The following is a 17821-nucleotide window of genomic DNA, read 5'->3' as shown; positions in this document are numbered from 1 at the left end:
CATGTGTATCCCTCAGATCATTACCTGCAAGATGATGATTAGATCTGAAATGATGTGTAATGTAACAGGGTCAAGACTCCAGATCCCAGGCTTTGTGTGCCATTCTGACTTGCTGCTCTTTGTGTTTCTGGGCAGGAACGTCACTTCTGAAGAAGTGTCATTTTGTTCTATCCAGATGTTATTTAAGTCTACTTTTTCTTTTTTTTTTTAAATGGGGAAGTACTATTTGTTTTGCTTGCAGTTTTCAAAATTGAATTCCAGAAAATAAGGCATTTAGAATAAGTGATGGTTCTGAGCTTTCCAGGATTTATACCAGCCTTTGTGCAGAAAGAGTAGAGCACCTAAGCTATGGTTTAGGCTCTCAAGGTAGGCAGTTTTTATAGGTCTTTCCTAAATCAGCATCTCACATAATGCTATGGGAGCTAGCTGCACATTGAGTCAATGTTACCACAGAGGCCACAGATTTTAAATTGAACCATTCTAAGGGATTAAAAACTACATCTAGCCAAAACTGCATTTAAATGGTGTTTGTATTAGCAGAGGTTACCGTGGTTCCTTTAATGACTAATAGAGAAGCCTGAATGCTGTTACGATCTTAGCAAGACTCTGACCTATGCAAATATGCACAGAGGAAAATTGCAGAAAAGCAAGTCCTCTGTGGAAGTTCAACATGACTATATAGGTCTTCCACAAATTGCCTGAAATATCAATACCAGCATGACTGGCATGCCCTGGTGATCTCTCGCTCTGTTTTACTTCCTTATAACCAGTTATCCAGTTTACTGCTGTAGCTGTAATTGCAAATACCAAAGAACAGTTATCGAACTACTTGCACTATGACAACAAAAGTTCTATCTCAATCAGTTGGAAAAGCTGTACAGAATAATCCCCTTCCTGCCTTTATTTTTTCTGAAATTTATTCCCATAAGAGATTTTCAACACTTTAGGATTTTACACTGGAAGGTTTTCAACCCTCAGGTACCTGTTGTATGGCACTGGAAAGTATCCTTTCTTCTCACATGGCATTTTCAGTTAATTCTTACAAATCAACAGAAATGCATTAAATTGAGACATGCAAAACTGCCACATGCAAATTATTGCTTCAGGAAAAAAAAACCTCAAACTATGTCATTCTTAATCCAGCGTGTAATTTAAATTACAACATACCTGCCATCATTCTGTCATATAATTCTGATACCATGTTGCACTAGCATCCAGTGTTCAGTAATCACTTTAAAAGACCATATACACAATGGGGACTGAACAATATAATCACCTTGTCAGTTTGACTTTTCACTTTGTAAAAGTAAGGGAACAGAGCAACACACTCAGGATAACAACAACAACAACAAAAAAAAAACCCCACACAACCCTACGCAGAATAGTTTGTCCTTCAGAGGGCATCATTATTCAAGCTAAACTTGCAAGGATTCTAAGAATATTCAGAGAATGTTTTTCAGTGAATGACTTCGAAGTAAATGATGGAGTCAGGAATCTACCTTTAATTCTTTAATTCCAGGTCCGAGAGCTCTTACCTGATCATTCTCAAGGAGAGATTGGGCCCATTCATGTGCCTTGTACAATTCATGCCTGCGATCAGGTTTCTCCTGGAATCGAGGTATCTTTTTAGCAGGATCATCATTGCCAAAAGAAGGAGACTGTACTTTTGGTACTAATTTTACATCATCAACAAAAATAAAGGGTTTAAATACGGACCTGAAAGAAATGAGAATTACTGCTTGCAGTAATAAGAGAGATTTTATATATGTTATTGATATGTTCACCAGGCTATTTTAAAACAACAGGTACAGAACAGCATAAGTAATTCATCTACACTAGGCACAGACTAGGTTAGAAAGTTGGTACTGGTCACAAGCAAAATAAGTCTCTGAGCTTTAAAAGAATTGGGTTTGTCTCAATTACTGTAAAACTTTATTACCCCTTTTTATGTATAGGCTTCTTTGGTCTCCTTCATGCCAGTTCTGCCACTTCTTTAGAAAAGTAGCACTGTATTTTCCTCTCCAAGTTTTTTTTAAACAAATCTCAGCATTCAGCCTCACATCAGTTTTTCTCCTCTGTTCACACTGCCATCTCTCCTTCTCCTCCCAGATTTAATTTCCATTAAATCACACGCACTTGTGTGGAGCAGGGAAGATTACATACCTTGCTCAGTATCAGAGGATTTGGCATATACCCAGCAGCACTTTAGAATTTTATGTCAAGGCGGGGAAAAAAGACATAGCTACCAATATTGTGACACTTCTCAAACAACTTCAGCGCTGAGTTTGGATCTAAACTTCAGAGACGGACAGACAACAAAACCATAGCAATCCAGGATCTTAATTCCCGAGAATGTGAGAGAAGGTATTGCAAGTGCATAGAGAAACTGCCTTCCTTCCCTTTAGATAGACAACAAAACAGCAACCTGCATTCTGCCGTAAAGAAGCTGCCAGAAGTGCAAGACTTCTGCAAAATATGATTAATAACCACTGCCTGCATACAGTCAGCAGGTTCATTGCTACTACCCCTTTCATCACTGTCATGAAGCCTTGCTGACTAAGAGTTTGTGACTCACTAGCTGCACTTAAAATAATGCTTTTTTAATGCATTAGAGTGTAAAATAAAGCAAGAAAGGCCTCTAAACAGTGTATTTTTACAGCTAGACTCTCCACCTTCAAAAAGGATAGAAATCCCACCAAAACAATTTGAAGCCTTGCTCCTTTTTATCTCAATGTATTTGCATCAAATAAAAAAAAATTTTGGTAAGCAAGCTCAAACTTCATACTTAACCCTGAAAGTTTGAGTTGCATAATGCAAGGTGGGTGGAAAGTCCCTTTGGCATGGAGGACTTCTGTAACCCTTGGTAGAACCTAATGCTTACTACCACTCTTTTTGTAGGAATGACTGTCAGCTGTTCAAGGGCACCATTTTCTTCTCCCCATAACCTCTTTACCTCAATGCAAGTGGCAGATCTCCTGAATAGCTGCAAGTTGTTTAGTTTAATATCTATGAATCCCAGGTGGATTCTGTTTAAAACACAAGATAATTCATTCGTTCTTTGATGATCTGGCCCATGAGTTCCCTTACTGCTTTCAACTAGAAAGGACATCATTTAAACCAACTGGAAATTGTCTCTCCAGTAAAAAAAAATACTTGCGATACCTGGGAGTTGCAGATGTTTTGCTCTGTTAACATTTTGATGTCAAACAAGGCTACCTGTACTACACACCCCCTCTTTGCTATTTAGACACATTATTTGTTTCAGTTTTGCATCCACTTGTTCAAGAGAAGTGACTAAAATGGTCCACAACCTCATCATCTCAACAAGAACTCAGTGGAAAGCAAATACGCTGGAGTAGTAGTTCCTGGGTCCTCCCTAAACTGCTTTTAGTCTAGAAGCTCTGAATTTAGGCAAAGTTCCAGAACCGGCCTTTCAGCCCAGTGGTGTCCTTTAGAAGTGCAGCAAGATGCAGTTCAGTAACACAGGACTGTCAGATTGCACACCAACTGATTCCATTTCTGGTTAGAACATGCTCTTGAAGCATGTTCCAATTCATGTAGCAGGGTTTGTTTACTATCTTTCAAGGCATCATCTGCTCTGCACCCAGGAAACCCCAATGCTGTGGCTTACCTTGAAGGGTCTGGCGTGCCAGTGAAGTAATGAACACAGGGAAAACTAGGGTCCTGAGGCAGAACAGACACTATGCTAGCTGTAGTAAGGAAAGATTCAGAGTCCACACAGACACCACTATCCTTGTCACGCAGGACATCAATCATAGCTTGTGCAGAAACGTCACCTATATGAAGGCAGAAAAAAATTCCTGAGCATTCAATGGCTTGGACCCCAGGTAAGGATTTTAGGCTGAGTGGGCTTTGGCCTAATATGACCAGTGACACTCGACATAGGCATGTTACAAATCCCAGTTAATAGTTTCTACTTAAACAATGTAAACCAGAATGAACTTGCCTTGCTAGTAAAAGAGAACAGTAAGAAGCATTAATTAGGCATTACAATTGCTAGGTAGCAAGAAATGTCATTAAGAAGATCTTTTTCAGGAAAAAGTCCATCATGTCTTTAATATTGCTTTAGCAATCACTGTGAACAGACTACTTAGATAAAACACCCATTTCCCTCTAAGAAGCTACCTCTACCCAAGCCCGGGCAGAATGGGAATGCCCTGATGTCCCACTTCTCACCTATTTCCATTAGCGCTCAGTCAAAATTTTGAAACATCATCTCGCATTCACAGGGTGTTACAGCAGCAGACCTAGACACTGAGATTTTTCTCCAAACCACTGTCTGCAAGAATCCCCTGTTCTCATTCTATCTCCTGCTTGTGTCTTATCACAGCTTTCTCCCCACGGCACCTCCGTATTTTCTTGCATTACCCCTTTGGCAGGTAGGGCTTCTTCCCCAGCAACTTCTCAAATCCTGCACTGACTTCACCCTTTTGTGCACAGGTGCCTCAATACACCAGGAGACATGGAATGACCCAGCAGTCTGCAAGATTTGCAGCCATAGCCATCCGGCTGGTGGGGCCCTGAGACTTTTTAGTGCTATAATCTGGGTTTATTAAGATGTTTTACCTATGGTCCTTCACAATTACTGCATCTGCCTCTCAAACACAAACCACACTCCATGTAATTCTATAGCCTTAGCAGGAACTCTGCATTGCAACAAATATTTCACCACTACACTCTTCTTGACATTTGCCAACATGTGAAAATGCTAACAATCTAGTAAATTCTCATCTGTAGTAAAGGGCTTTTTATAAAAAGATAATTTGTACTGTTTTTCACACATGAAAGAGCAGATACACGTCAGCCATGCACTGCTGCAGGCTGGTCATTTCAGAGCTATTTTGGCCAGCTGCAGAGAACTTACATCGTTAATAAATTTTGGTCTGGAAAGAAACCCTTCCTTTGACTGAAAGCAATTGGCACATTGTCCATTCTGGTTGACAATGAAAAAGGGACTTCAGTTTGCAACTGGCTAACATTGCTTTTCCTTCAGCTATGATCTTGATTCCTTCCCCAAAAGCAAACCTTCCAATACGTAGAATCCATTGAGCTCAAACGTTCATATGTGAGGCATATTTTATTTAATACTATAATTTTAGTATTAAGTAGGGCCACTATTATCATACCAAAGCACAAATGTAGTGGCACATCATGCACATCAGAACAACAGTGAAGAAAGTTATTTTATAATAGCAGTCCTGTTTTAAAACCTTAAACTTGAGCGGGACATTAAGAGCTTCATCCTAAATTATGGCAAGTTTAGGAGCTGTCATCAGTTCTGGTCTTCCTTTCCACACGGTTCACATGTAGAGGTATTCTCCTTAGTCACGTGTAGTTCTGGACAGAATACCTAAAAGGAGGCAGCAGTGACTAAAATTCCTGCTGCACACACAGAAAAGATGGTTTAACACTTACCACCTTGCTTTTCTAGGCTCTCCCTGCCAGAACAGCAGGCTAAATGGTCATCAGAAAGAGAGAACACTTCAGAAAAATTGAAGTCTGAGTCTCCATTCCACCAGCCTTGACTTCTCACATAATTCCTTAGTTCAGGATGCTCAGCATCAATTTTTGTAGTTAATGAAAGCTGATTGCAAATGCATTTCACCCCCTCTGTAGAAAGAGCCACATATTAAGAGAGAGCATTAATACAGTTTTTGTGGGAGAAGCTGGAAGGGCAATGTAATTTCAATTAGGAAACAAACCATTGGTTAGGATGTACAGTTGGCATGACTGCATAACTACACATACACAGAATTACCAGTCACTGCAGGCTGCAGAGCTCAATTCTCTGTGCCCTACTTAGGTATTTACAGTGCCTTGTGATTAATAGTGCTATTTGGTCAGAATACCAGTTTCACAATCCATACCTCGTACATTCTGACCATGAAGTAACAGTGGTCTGCAAATGCTAAACTGCCTAATCTTTTCTCCAATGGTGCATTCCACTGCTACAACAAGGCTTGAGGTCTGACTTGATTTCAAAATATATTTCAGCAAAGCTGCATTTAGTTTAATGACCCTTCTTTGCCCCTCAAAACTGAAAATTTAATTTGAAAATGTTTTTAAATGCTTACCAATTGCTTTAAGCTTCCCAATTGCAAAACAATTTTATTATAAGCAGCAAGATAGGCTTAAATTAAATTTCATTTTTAATCTTAAATTTTAAAATGGCATGAAATAAAAAGAAAGTGTAAGTAATCTTCAAAGAATATTAAAGGGTTTTTTAATTTGCTTTTCTCAAAAATACTGCAGTGCTTATATCCATATACCTACAGCATGACTAACAGTGGCTGCTGCAGATACTCCTCAGAGAGAATAAAGCAAATGTGTTGGAAGCCTAGGGAAAAAGCTGATAAAGTAAATCTGTAAACTAAAATAAAACCAGATTCTGGAATTTGGCACAAACTTTTTCTTAAACAGAAACTAAAGCAGTATTTGTGAAAGTTATTAATACTGCCTTCCACAAAAGTAAGCTTGCTTTTGTAATGCCTCATGCATGCAATTTAAATGAGTAACAACTTATAGTAGGAAGTTCTGTGCATCAGTCTGTAAAAAAGCCACTGTCATTCAGTTCTGACTTATACTAGGCCACTGACAGTTTGTTCTGATTCACACTTTCAAACAGCATACCTTTCAGGGAATTTTCTTGACTTGAGTGATAGGAATATTTGTGTTCATATCAAGCTAGGCAAGCCACTCCTTAAGAGCTCTTTAAATATTACATTTAGTAACTTGCTGTCATGGTTTAACCTCAGCCAGCAACTAAGGACTAAGCTGCTCACTCACTCCTCCCCACCCAGTGGGATGGGGAGAAGAATTAGAAAAAAAAGGTAAAACTTGTGGGTTGAGATAAGAACAATTTTATAACTGAAGTAAAATAAAATATAATACTAACAATAATAATAAAAAATATAATAATAATAGTAGTAATGAAAAGGAATATAGCAAACAAAAAAAAAGAGAAAAAAACCCAAAACAAACACATATAACCAGCAAGACAAGTGATGCACAATGCAATCAATGCAATTGCTCACCACTTGCTGACTGATGCCTGAGCACCGATCCACGCCTCCCGGCCAATTCCCCCCAGTTTATACACTGAGCATGACATTCTACAGTATGGAATATCCTTCTGGCTAGCTCAGGTCAGCTGTCCTGGCCCTGCTCTCTCTCAGCTTCTTCTATACCTGCTTGCTGGCAGAGCACGGGAAACTGAAAAATCCTTAACTAAGGAAAGTATACAAGTATACAGGTGCTACTTAGCAACAACTAAACATCAGTATGTTATCAACATTATTCTCAACGCTAAATCCAAAATACACTGTACCAGCTACTAAGAAGAAAATTAACTCTATCCCAGCCAAAACCAGGACACTTACATAAAATAGTATTTCATGGTTTGATGCCCCTCAAAAAATGAAAATTTATCAAGCAAATAAATTTTTCCACTCAGACTGAAGAACAGTAATAGGAAGGATTTTACAGTGTTTATCCTTAAATTACTGTCAAAGAGTCACTTGATAAACATTCACTATAAGCTTTACAGAACTGCAGCAGTAATACTAGAAACAGAACAATTCTGAGGACAGAGTCAGGAAAATAAATGCCTTCACACTGGGGAATGACACGTTTTCCCTGTTTTAGCAGCATTTATGCATTCATTTGAAAGCTTAAGAGGCACGCTTATGGTTGCAAAAAAGAACCACCTGAACAAAGTATGAAATACAGAGTTCTTACATAGCCAGCAGCCTTTCCTCCTGGCAGCCTCAGCAGGCTGCAGGAGACGGAAACTACTCTATCTGCGGCTCACAGGGACCTCCTGAAGAGAAATGCTCTGGTAAAAATCAGAACAGACCTGCAGTATCATTTCAAAAAGCTGCAAGCAGAAGATGAAGGCAACAGTTTATTTGCTGGGAAGAAGGACATGAAGGTTATGTATTGCTGATGCAGCTAAAACGGCTAAGTAAAAACCACTGTTCTTCAAGTATCAGCCAGGTAGGTCAACAGAAGGCAGCAGGCTGTCGCTGCATAACCCTAGGAACCTCAGGAACCAGCTGCTTTCCAGAATTTGGATTTTATCAGGACAGCATTATCAGTCTTCCCTCCTCAATGTTTGGTATCTGTTTTGTGCTAGAAGACTTCCTCCACCTTGTAGGTATCCTTAAAACGCAAGCTTTGCTTGGGAAGACGTCATGGCTGCTAAGGTAAGCTGATTCATACTTGATGGCATGAACTCACAACAGGCCATCAGACATTACACAGCCTGGTGTTATTTCATTGCTTTGGTATTTTTAACAGAGTTAAAACTCCCTCCTCCCCCTATCTACTATCGTCTACCTTTCAGTGTGTATTGACTTTGTGTGGCAAGGTTTTGGTAACAGGGGGCATTACAGGGGTGGCTTCTGTAAGAAGCTGTTGGAAGCTTCCGCTGTGTTTGAGAGAGCCCATACCAGCCGGCTCTAAGACGGACCCGCCGCCAGCCAAGGCTGAGCCAATCAGTGATAGTGGTAACGCCTCTGGGATAACATTTTTAAGAAGGGAAAAAAGCTGTGACAGACGGCAAATGGCAGCCGGAGAGAGGAGTGAGAACTTGTAAGAGAAACAACCCTGCAGACACCAAGGTCAGTGAAGAAGGAGGGGGAGGAGATGCTCCAGGCGCCAGAGCAGAGATTCCCCTGCAGCCCATGGGGAAGACCACGGTGAGGCAGGCTGTCCTCCTGCAGTCCAGGGAGGTCCACGGTGGAGCAGATATCCACCTGCAGCCCGTGGAGGACCCCACGCCGGAGCAGGTGGGTGCCCGAAGGAGGCTGTGACCCCGTGGGAACCCCGCGCTGGAGCAGGCTCCTGGCAGGACCTGCGGATCTGTGCAGAGGAGCCCACGGAGCAGGTTTTCTGGCAGGACTTGTGACCCTGTGGGGGACACACGCTGGAGCAGTGTGCTCCTGAAGGACTGCACGCCGTGGAAAGGACCCATGCTGGAGCAGTTTGTGAAGAACTGCAGCCCATGGGAAGAACCCACGTTGGAGAAGTTCATGGAGGACTGTCTCCCGTGGGAGGGACCCCACGCTGGAGCAGAGGAAGAGTGTGAGGAGTCCTGCCCCTGAGGAGGATGAAGCGGCAGAAAATAACATGTGATGAATTGACCGTAAACCCCATTCTCCATCCCCCTGTGCCGCTGGGGGGGGCTCGTAGAGAATCTGGGAGTGAAGTTGTGCCCAGGAAGAAGGGAGGGGTGGAGGGAAGGTGTTCTGAGATTTGGGTTTATTTCTCATTACCCTACTCTGGTTGATTTGTAATAAATTAAGTTAATTTTTCCCAGGCTGAGTCTGTTTTGCCCATGACGGTAATTGGTGAGTGATCTCTCCTGTCCTTATCTCGACCCACAAGCTCTTTGTTATATTTTCTCTCCTCTGTCCAGCTGAGGAGGTGGAGTGATAGAACGGCTTTGGTGGGTACCTGGCGTCCAGCCAGGGTCAACCCACCACACAGTGAGGGGGAAATGAAAAGATAATTGAATGGATCTGTCATAGCTCAAAGCGAGGATGATAAAAATCCTCTTACATTAGCTGAATTTTTAATTTGTTCAAATGTGAGTAAATTTTAAAAAGCTCTACTCTTTTGAAAATAAAAATCCCTTCAAAACTAAAAACAACAACCGAGAATAAATTAAATACACGCCTTAGACAATTGTATTATATAAAGGCAGCACATATTTGCTGGCAAAGTTTTAAATAAGTTCAGCCACTAAGCCAATGAAATCTGGAAGTTAGTTTGGCAGCTCTGGCTTCACACATACAGAAAAAGAAACCACCTACAAGTTTAAAGAGCAGAAAAGTATTGTTCTGCAGTATCAAATAAGAAATGGGGATATGAGGGGATTATATCTATCACAGTAAAGCAACCAGCATAAGCCCATTCAATTTACCACCTAACACAAGCCCTTTTCTCAAAGCTATCAATGCTTAGCCTTCCCTCTTAATGTTTTAGATTTGTGAGTAACAATTTGGGCATTAATGCCATTAGAAAGACACTTGACACATTCCAAACAGTCAATAAATCTGGAAAAATACAACACTTACCAAAGATAAAAATTTAAGCATGATGATTATTACATAGCTTATGTATACAGGTAACAATGTCCAGCTTCAGAGAAAATGCTAAGTTACATCAGCCAACGCAAATCAACATTTAAAAAAATAATAGTACAAATATAGAAGGTTAAAATCAATGATTTAATCAAACACTTACATAAATTAGTCACTTATTTAAACTCAGTGACTTTAAGACCAATTCTTCCAAGGCAATTCTTTACAGCTATTTATAATACAAGAGGTTTAGCTGTGAGTCATAAACTGACCTGTGATTTTTTCTGCTGCCCAGTACTTTCCAGACGTCTCCAGTATCCAGGCTTCATTTCTGTCCACAATCAGAAATGCACTTTGGAAAGTATGGCATGAACTCCCATCTTCATAATAATTTCCACCTTGTCCATACTCTTCCAACAAAGCAACTATTACATCCAATGCTTCTTTAGCTGTTGCACCTCTTTCTAGGCCAAGTCTGTAAGAAAAGGATAAAACAGAGATTCAGACAGACGTGTAACAGTGAGGCCTCCTTAAGTTATTCATCTTAAACATCAGCACTGATCTGGTTTTAAAATACCGAAGTGTCAGGTATGCCTAGCGTAAGAATTCTTGCTTTAATGGGTTACTAGAATTACAGGATGAGATATAAATTATTTAATTTGTTTCAAGTCTTTATTGTCTACACTGGCTCTTTATTCTAAAGCCTATCATAGCTGTTTTTTAGTTTTTTTAAAAAAGAGTCCAATTACCTGCCAATAGCCTCATCTGCACTCTAAACATGCAATGCTGTATTTATCTCCTCCCCTCAGGCAGAATAAATTTGAAGGACAATTTGCAAAGGTCTTTTTAAAGTAACAGCTGTATGCAAGTTTGCTTTTCTGTACAGAAGAGTGGGAAATTGCAAATTAATATTACCAGAGATCAAAAAAGGGAAGGAGTACTCAGTATTACAATCTCTCTACAACCTCTCTTTCTCAATGTTCCAACATTTAATTGGCCATGGAAGCTAGATATATGTTATCCTTTGATGCATACTGCATGATGTAGACAGAAGCATTTGTGCACAGTCATGCTTCAGTGTTCCTGCTGAGGCTTCCCCCCCAAAAATTTTAACAATTAAACACCAGATACGGCTTTTGTCTGAACTAAGAGTAACCATATGTCTAAAAGAACATGATTTTTAAAGGAAGTTTGAGCAAAGCAAGGGTATTTTAGGGAAAAGTAAACTGAGGCATGAGAATAGGTTTTACAAAGCTATAGGGAATGACCGTATCCTGCCTTTAATAAATGGGATTAAATAATCCCTTGAGATAATTTACAGCCCTAACTAAGTCAACAACAAAGGCAGTAACCAGAAGAGTCCAAATCAGACCTGCAGATGATTCCACTGCTTCCAAAATGCAATTACTGGTAATGAAGAAATGCAGTATTTCCCAAAAAAAGTATACCCATGCCTCCAACCTTTGGGAGTTACCTGGATCAGTCCAAAATTTCTCTTTATTGGTTATGTCACCTTAGTATTTTCCTCTGTGTTTATCTTTCTCTAATAGCTCTATGGACAAAGCCATTTTGACTGACAAATAGTTCCAAGAAATTCACCTTTTTAAGTACTATGCTAGCCCTTTCCATTTCCCTGGAAATCACATGACAAGAAAACACTACTCTCTTTCCTAAAAATCACAGTACACAAATCATGTCCTGATAACTTGAATACAAATTTGTTGATCTAAATATTTTTCAACCTGATCTCTGCACTAGGCCTGCTTTGTTAAATAGTTGGCCACTATTAGCCTTATTTTAGGTTGAGTTATTGAAAGCAGTGTTTCTGTCTCTTTCAGCAGCATCTATTTATCACTTAGTGACAAAGGAGAGCCAACTAGAATTTTAGGTCCTAACTTACACTGACAATTTCTCCCCCATCACCATCTTATTTTGCATTTATAGTCTTTCCCTCTTGTCTTGTTTTTCTTATTAGCTGAAACTTGTTTTGTATTGTTGTCTCCATTTTTAGTCCCTATGCATTTATGTTATTCCTTCATTCTTTTCATTACTGGTACAATTGCTTTTTCAGAGCAATACAGAGATGCCAGTCTTAACACATACCACAGATATAATTTAAAAGCTAGTCCAAAAACATATCTTATTTATTCCCTAAGAACAACTCCAAGAGCTGTCACTGCCACAGGTAAATGAATGGGCTGACAACTACCCTAGTGACCATATAAATCAGTAGATTCAGTGATAATCTGGTTCCCTTCTCCCCAGTTTATGACTGAAAGCATTGGTTTATAATTAGATAAAAACCAGCCAAAGAGACGTAACATCACACTAAAACTTTTAATAATGTCTCCCTGAAATTTTCCTTCTGAGATGGTTATAGTTCAGCTTTCTCTGTCAAAAGTACATCAGAGATTCAGGCTGAAGAACCATTTTTTACATAATTTTTTTGCAAATGGCTCCAATGTTACATTTACTTCCACTTAACAAAGGCCTGGGCTCTGCTTTTGTTTGGGTGCTCCTATGTGTCAGTCACAAGGGACAGCAAAAAAACAAAGAAAACAAAAAACCCACCCTACACAACAACCACCCAGCTAATCTCCACAAAACTGTAAGTCTTGCCAGTTATCTCGGCATCAGTGCACTGGGTAACTGCAGCATAACCCTTCCACTAACACACTTCAGAGTACCCTTCAAGGCAAGCTGGAAAAAAAGTTTTAAGTAATTTCACTCCCAGGTGAGAGCTTGAATTATTCACTAAGAAAATTTCAGACTTAGTACAATCCACTGTCTCAGTACCTCCAATATGCTATCACAGCATATTATGACCTTGTTGAAACAACATTATCTTAAGCTTTTCAACTTCACATATCAGTTACAGATGCAGACTTTCCAAATGAAGTATCTAACATACATGTTGATGACATTCTACTTTATTCAGTTTTTATGTCTCTAAGGAAAGAAATTAGTAAACAAATTAACACCATTTTAAAGAGCATTCTTGACTCCTTGCCAAGATTGGCATCTCTGTGTGGCTCTGAAAAAGCGATTGCACCAGTGATGAAAAGAACAAAGAAATAATACAAACACATAGGGATTAAAAATTAAGACGATGCAAAAATAAGGGTGTATTTTACAGGTTTCTTCATATATACCTTTTGTATGATAGTGTTGTCCTGCTCTAACTGTATCAGCATAAGTGAAACTGTACACCATCTCTTCATATGAATGTACTTGCCTACATAAACAGGTGCTTTATAGAGGCAACTGTGCCTCAAAAAACTCCGAAACTGCAGCCACACTAGGAAGAATATCTGAAGAAAATCCTGATAAGCTAACCAATGCAGCAATACTGGTGCAGCTTTCAAAGAACAGGTTTTGAATAAATCCCTAGAACAAAAAAGAAGCATTTCTTAAGAATTTGTGCTGGAACCTGTTTTCTCTCAATCTTTCTGTCTGTTGCGACTAGGTTCATGTTCTCCATTTAGACGAATTGTGATGGGGACAAGCCGGCATGGAGTAGGACCAACTTCTACCCTTCAAGTAAATTGCACAAACTTTAATAATTTCTTAAGAAACATTCATATGTTCTGACATGCTGTGATACACTATCAAGCTACAAATCTGTAGATATCTGTCTGTCCTGGTTTCAGCTGGGATAGAGTTAACTGTCTTTCTAGTAGCTGGTACAGTGCTATGTTTTGAGTTCAGTATGCGAAGAATGTTGATAACTCTGATGTTTTCAGTTGTTGCTAAGTAGTGTTTAGACTAAAGTCAAGGATTTTTCAGCTTCTCATGCCCAGCCAGCGAGAAAGCTGGAAGGGCACAAGAAGGTGGCACAGGACACAGCCAGGGCACCTGACCCAAACTGGCCAACAGTGTATTCCATACCATGGGACGTCCCACCTAGTTTAGGAACTGGGAAGTGGGAGTGGGGAAATCGCCGCTCGGGGACTAGCTGGGTGTTGGTCGGCGGGTGGTGAGCAATTGCACTGCGCATCATTTGTACATTACAATCCTTTTATTACTACTGTTGTCATTTTATTAGTGTTATCATTATTAGTTTCTTCTTTTCTGTTCTATTAAACTGTTCTATCTCAACCCACGAGTTTTGCTTCTTTTCCCGATTTTCTCCCCCATCCCACTGGGTGGGGGGGGAGTGAGTGAGCAGGTACATGGTGCTTAATTGCTGGCTGGGGTTAAACCACAACACTGTCTTAATCCTCCAATACAGCAGTATACTAGGTAACACAGTTTTCAATCATCAAGCCAGCAGCCAGTTACTAAACAAGCTAAAAACTTTGTGAAATACATCTTTACTGATGCCCATCATGATCTTTAGTGACAAAAAAAAAGCTTTGTCTATGATGTTGCAGGATAAATTTTCAATTTCCTATTTCAACAACAAAACATGGTGACTTCGTAATTATACTATGCTGCTGAAAGATGCCTCTGGCCTGTTGAATGCCATGTGCTCTCACAACACCCACCTACAGCCTTTGCCCACGTTGGCTGGATTTTAAATGCTAACTGAAAAGTGACAATTCCAGATGAGTTCAAAGAGAGAGGAAGTCTCCCCTACAGAAAAAGAATAATCACTTTAAGAGAATGTAGAAGCAAACTTCTAGAGGAGCCTGAATATTCAAGCCAAATTTGATTCTACTACCTGGATGGTGTTCCTGGGTTGACAAGTCTTATGCCTGCTCTGAAGAACATGTTTCAGAGTATAAACTTCTTAGTTTCTTTTACAAGCCGCTAGTCATACAAGCACACACAGAGTGTCATCCTTCAGCTAAGATCTGACACTGATGCAGAAGTCCAACATATACATAGGTATGAGAAAAATTTGGCTAGCAGAGATGTGCATTTCTTAATTTGGCTTAAAATGCCTCAATTTATTTTTATTCCAATAAATCCTGGGTGATAGAATTAGTCTGTTCTGCAGATGGGTAAAAAGAGGCAGAGCTGGTGCCAGCTGCATCATTGCAGCCTGTATGACTGATTTCGTACTTGATGGCTCTTTATTCTATGAGGTGATCCAAAACAGATAAGCTTAATGCAACTGGCCAAGTCTTCACAGTAAGAGGAAGAATCACTTTGGCTGGAACAAGAGGCAGATGGTAGTCTGCAACACATCTCTAGTTCTCCTTGCCTGAAGCACTCTCTGCATTCAAGCTACAGACAAATTCTTCTACAGATAAGAAAGAAGGAAGAGAGGGAGGCTAATATCTACAGGTGATGATCACTCATAGTTTATGGCCAGTTTCTCCTTATTTTGATATCTCCTGATTTGCTAGTGTGTAAATCTAGAGCTGCTGGATGACATATATATTTGAATGTTAAACAGTATTTTGAGACTGCCACAACTGTGACAAAAATGAGCAGAACTCTGCATCTAAACCAATGGTTTCTAAAAGTTTCAAAAGTATGGTATTAGGAAGGAAAAAATAAAGGTGGAGCTTGGAAAGTCACCTAACATATCCCTTTTCTTGACGAAAGCTTGTCCTACATTTTCTTAAAAGAGCCCTAGAGTCTATTCAGTCTCCCTTGATGCAATGAAACTCACTAGTCCTCCTAGGTATAGCTTCCCCACAGATTCCTTCAGTAATACAGTATTTAGAGAAAACACCAGAAGAGAAACATAACCCCAAATCCCTCATGATTTTTCTAATTGGTCAGAGTCTATAGACCTCAGATCATATTTCCCATTTCCACTGCATTCTATCCAACTGGCTTGTATTCCTCTTCATTATGGCAGCTGGAACCAGATACTGTATTTCTGCAGAGACATCATTAGAGAACATTTACAATTACATTTTCAGGCAGCTATACACCTAACAACAATTTCTTCTAATTCCTGCTTCCCAGCTTGCTTAGGAGAATACCTTCTAAGGTTTTAATGCCATCTTAAAAGCCAAGGTATCTATTTCCTATCCACTCTCCATAAAATTTGTTAACTTATTACAGGAGTAAAGTAGAATGGTTTGACAGGATTTTTCTTGACTAACAGTATTGCACATTTATCAACTCCTTGATATTTAAGTGGGTTTTTTCCCCTTCAGGAACTGAGGTTAAGCTGGTCTATAACCACAACTCTCTTTAACTCTATTAAGTATAGCCACAACTTTTAACCTTTTCCAGTCATCCAGAACCTGTCCCATCTTTCACAAGTTCTCAACTAAAAAATAAGAATCCCCCTGAAATTGGTTCAGCCTGCTCATTAAGCATCCTAGGGCAAATTCCAGCAGGACCACTGGATCTAACATTGATTCACTTAAATAAGCAGTTATTGTCCTGTTCCATCTTTAACTAAATTGAGTCCATTTGCTCCTTTTCTCTTTGTAATAAGTTTGCACCATTTTCTCTTGTTCTTTCATTTTCAGCTTTCTTCCCCCACCCAACACTCCTTTAAATTCTCTTCACTACAAAATCAGCATGCAGGCTGAGACTTACAGTGCAGCACAAGCCTTTTAGGCAGACAGCCTTCAATGAACAGACTTACAGGAGTTTGTTTGCCAGCATTTAAATAAGGGCAACGGTTTGCATTGGAATGCATGGGCTGAAATGAGGCATAGTAGTTTGTTTATGCCTACAGTTGGCTATAAGCCCAGGATAAGCTTTTTAGGTCAGAGTAGGATGTTGTAAAGTAGGGGAGAATGCAGGACACACCAGCAATCTGACATTACAAATTAGTTAGCAGTTCCTTACTAACAATGTGATCATTTCTCTTATCCTGTCAGAATAACCACTGCTAGAATGTAGGGTAGGTAGACAAGGTAGGTTTAGTGAACCCGCATTCGACTGGTACATACCTGGTAGCCAAATCCAGATTCCAAGTGTTAACTCAGCTGTGTCTGCAGCTCTGCCTAGATAGGTCTCCTGCCTATATTGTTTTAAAATCTCCTAATGCCACCACCACAAAGCTGTTACCTGGTATCATCATCTAAACCTTTGTTGTTTGAAAGGCTGGTCACAGCTCAGCAAGCCACCTACCTGACAAGATCCATTCCAAGCAAGGCTTCAGATTCAGAAGCTGGTTCTCTGGTCACGATGGCTTCATTAGCTACACAGACTCCATGCTCGTTAGCTCCCATTTCTGCCCCCCAAAGCCAGGAGGGCCTGCTCAGCACAACAGCATGAGTCTTCGGCACCTGCTCAATCTCAATATACGTGCACTGCAGAGAGAGCAGGAAGAGAAAAAGCAAAACAATTGCATGCACTTTATCTAATGATGTGACTGAAGTAACACAAGACTTCAATGTACAGACAGGATGCACGTTATTTAAAAAAAGTCCATGTTTTGTGTATGAGCGGGGAATTTTTTTTAAACAACTTTTAACTGTCATGCTTTAACCTTTACAACCTTACATTGCAAAAGTCTGGGAAAATGCATCTCTCTTGATAGTTGCAGGCTTCAAAGAGTCAAGCAGTACCCAAGTGCTAGAATAAGTGGAAAGCAGCAGTAGACAGACTGTACTGTTACAGTAAAGAAACACAGATCATGTTTGTACATAGTAACAACATCGAACCATTCTACCATTTCAGCTAAGCACAATCTCCAGTACTTTATTAAGTAATAGTGTAACAATGGTAACTGAACAAAGTACATTAGAAGGCTTCCCTCTCTCCCTTGCTGCCCCTCCTGCAGCTGCCCCCAGGACTGAGACTGCTCATAGAAAGATTTAAAAAACAAACAAACAAACAAAACAAAAACAAAA

At 39.9% G+C, this 17821-nt stretch overlaps 1 protein-coding gene across 1 annotated transcript in view; it reads right to left on the bottom strand.

Moving 5' to 3' along the window:
• SCRN1 (secernin 1) overlaps nucleotides 1-17821 on the bottom strand; it is a 41025-nt gene that overhangs the window by 1075 nt on the left and 22129 nt on the right. The window contains exons 3-7 of the mRNA XM_069772492.1: nucleotides 17097-17278; nucleotides 10379-10581; nucleotides 5437-5631; nucleotides 3632-3797; nucleotides 1536-1716 (exon numbers count right to left, since the gene is read on the bottom strand). Of these exons, the coding sequence (XP_069628593.1) occupies nucleotides 1536-1716; nucleotides 3632-3797; nucleotides 5437-5631; nucleotides 10379-10581; nucleotides 17097-17278 (927 nt within the window). The remainder of the gene's footprint in view (nucleotides 1-1535; nucleotides 1717-3631; nucleotides 3798-5436; nucleotides 5632-10378; nucleotides 10582-17096; nucleotides 17279-17821) is intronic.

The sequence above is a fragment of the Haliaeetus albicilla genome, chromosome 2, assembly GCF_947461875.1.
Source record: "Haliaeetus albicilla chromosome 2, bHalAlb1.1, whole genome shotgun sequence".
Classification (NCBI taxonomy): Eukaryota; Metazoa; Chordata; class Aves; order Accipitriformes; family Accipitridae; genus Haliaeetus; species Haliaeetus albicilla.
The sequence above is the reverse complement of the archived record's forward strand: the minus strand, read 5'-3'. Positions and strand labels throughout refer to the sequence as shown.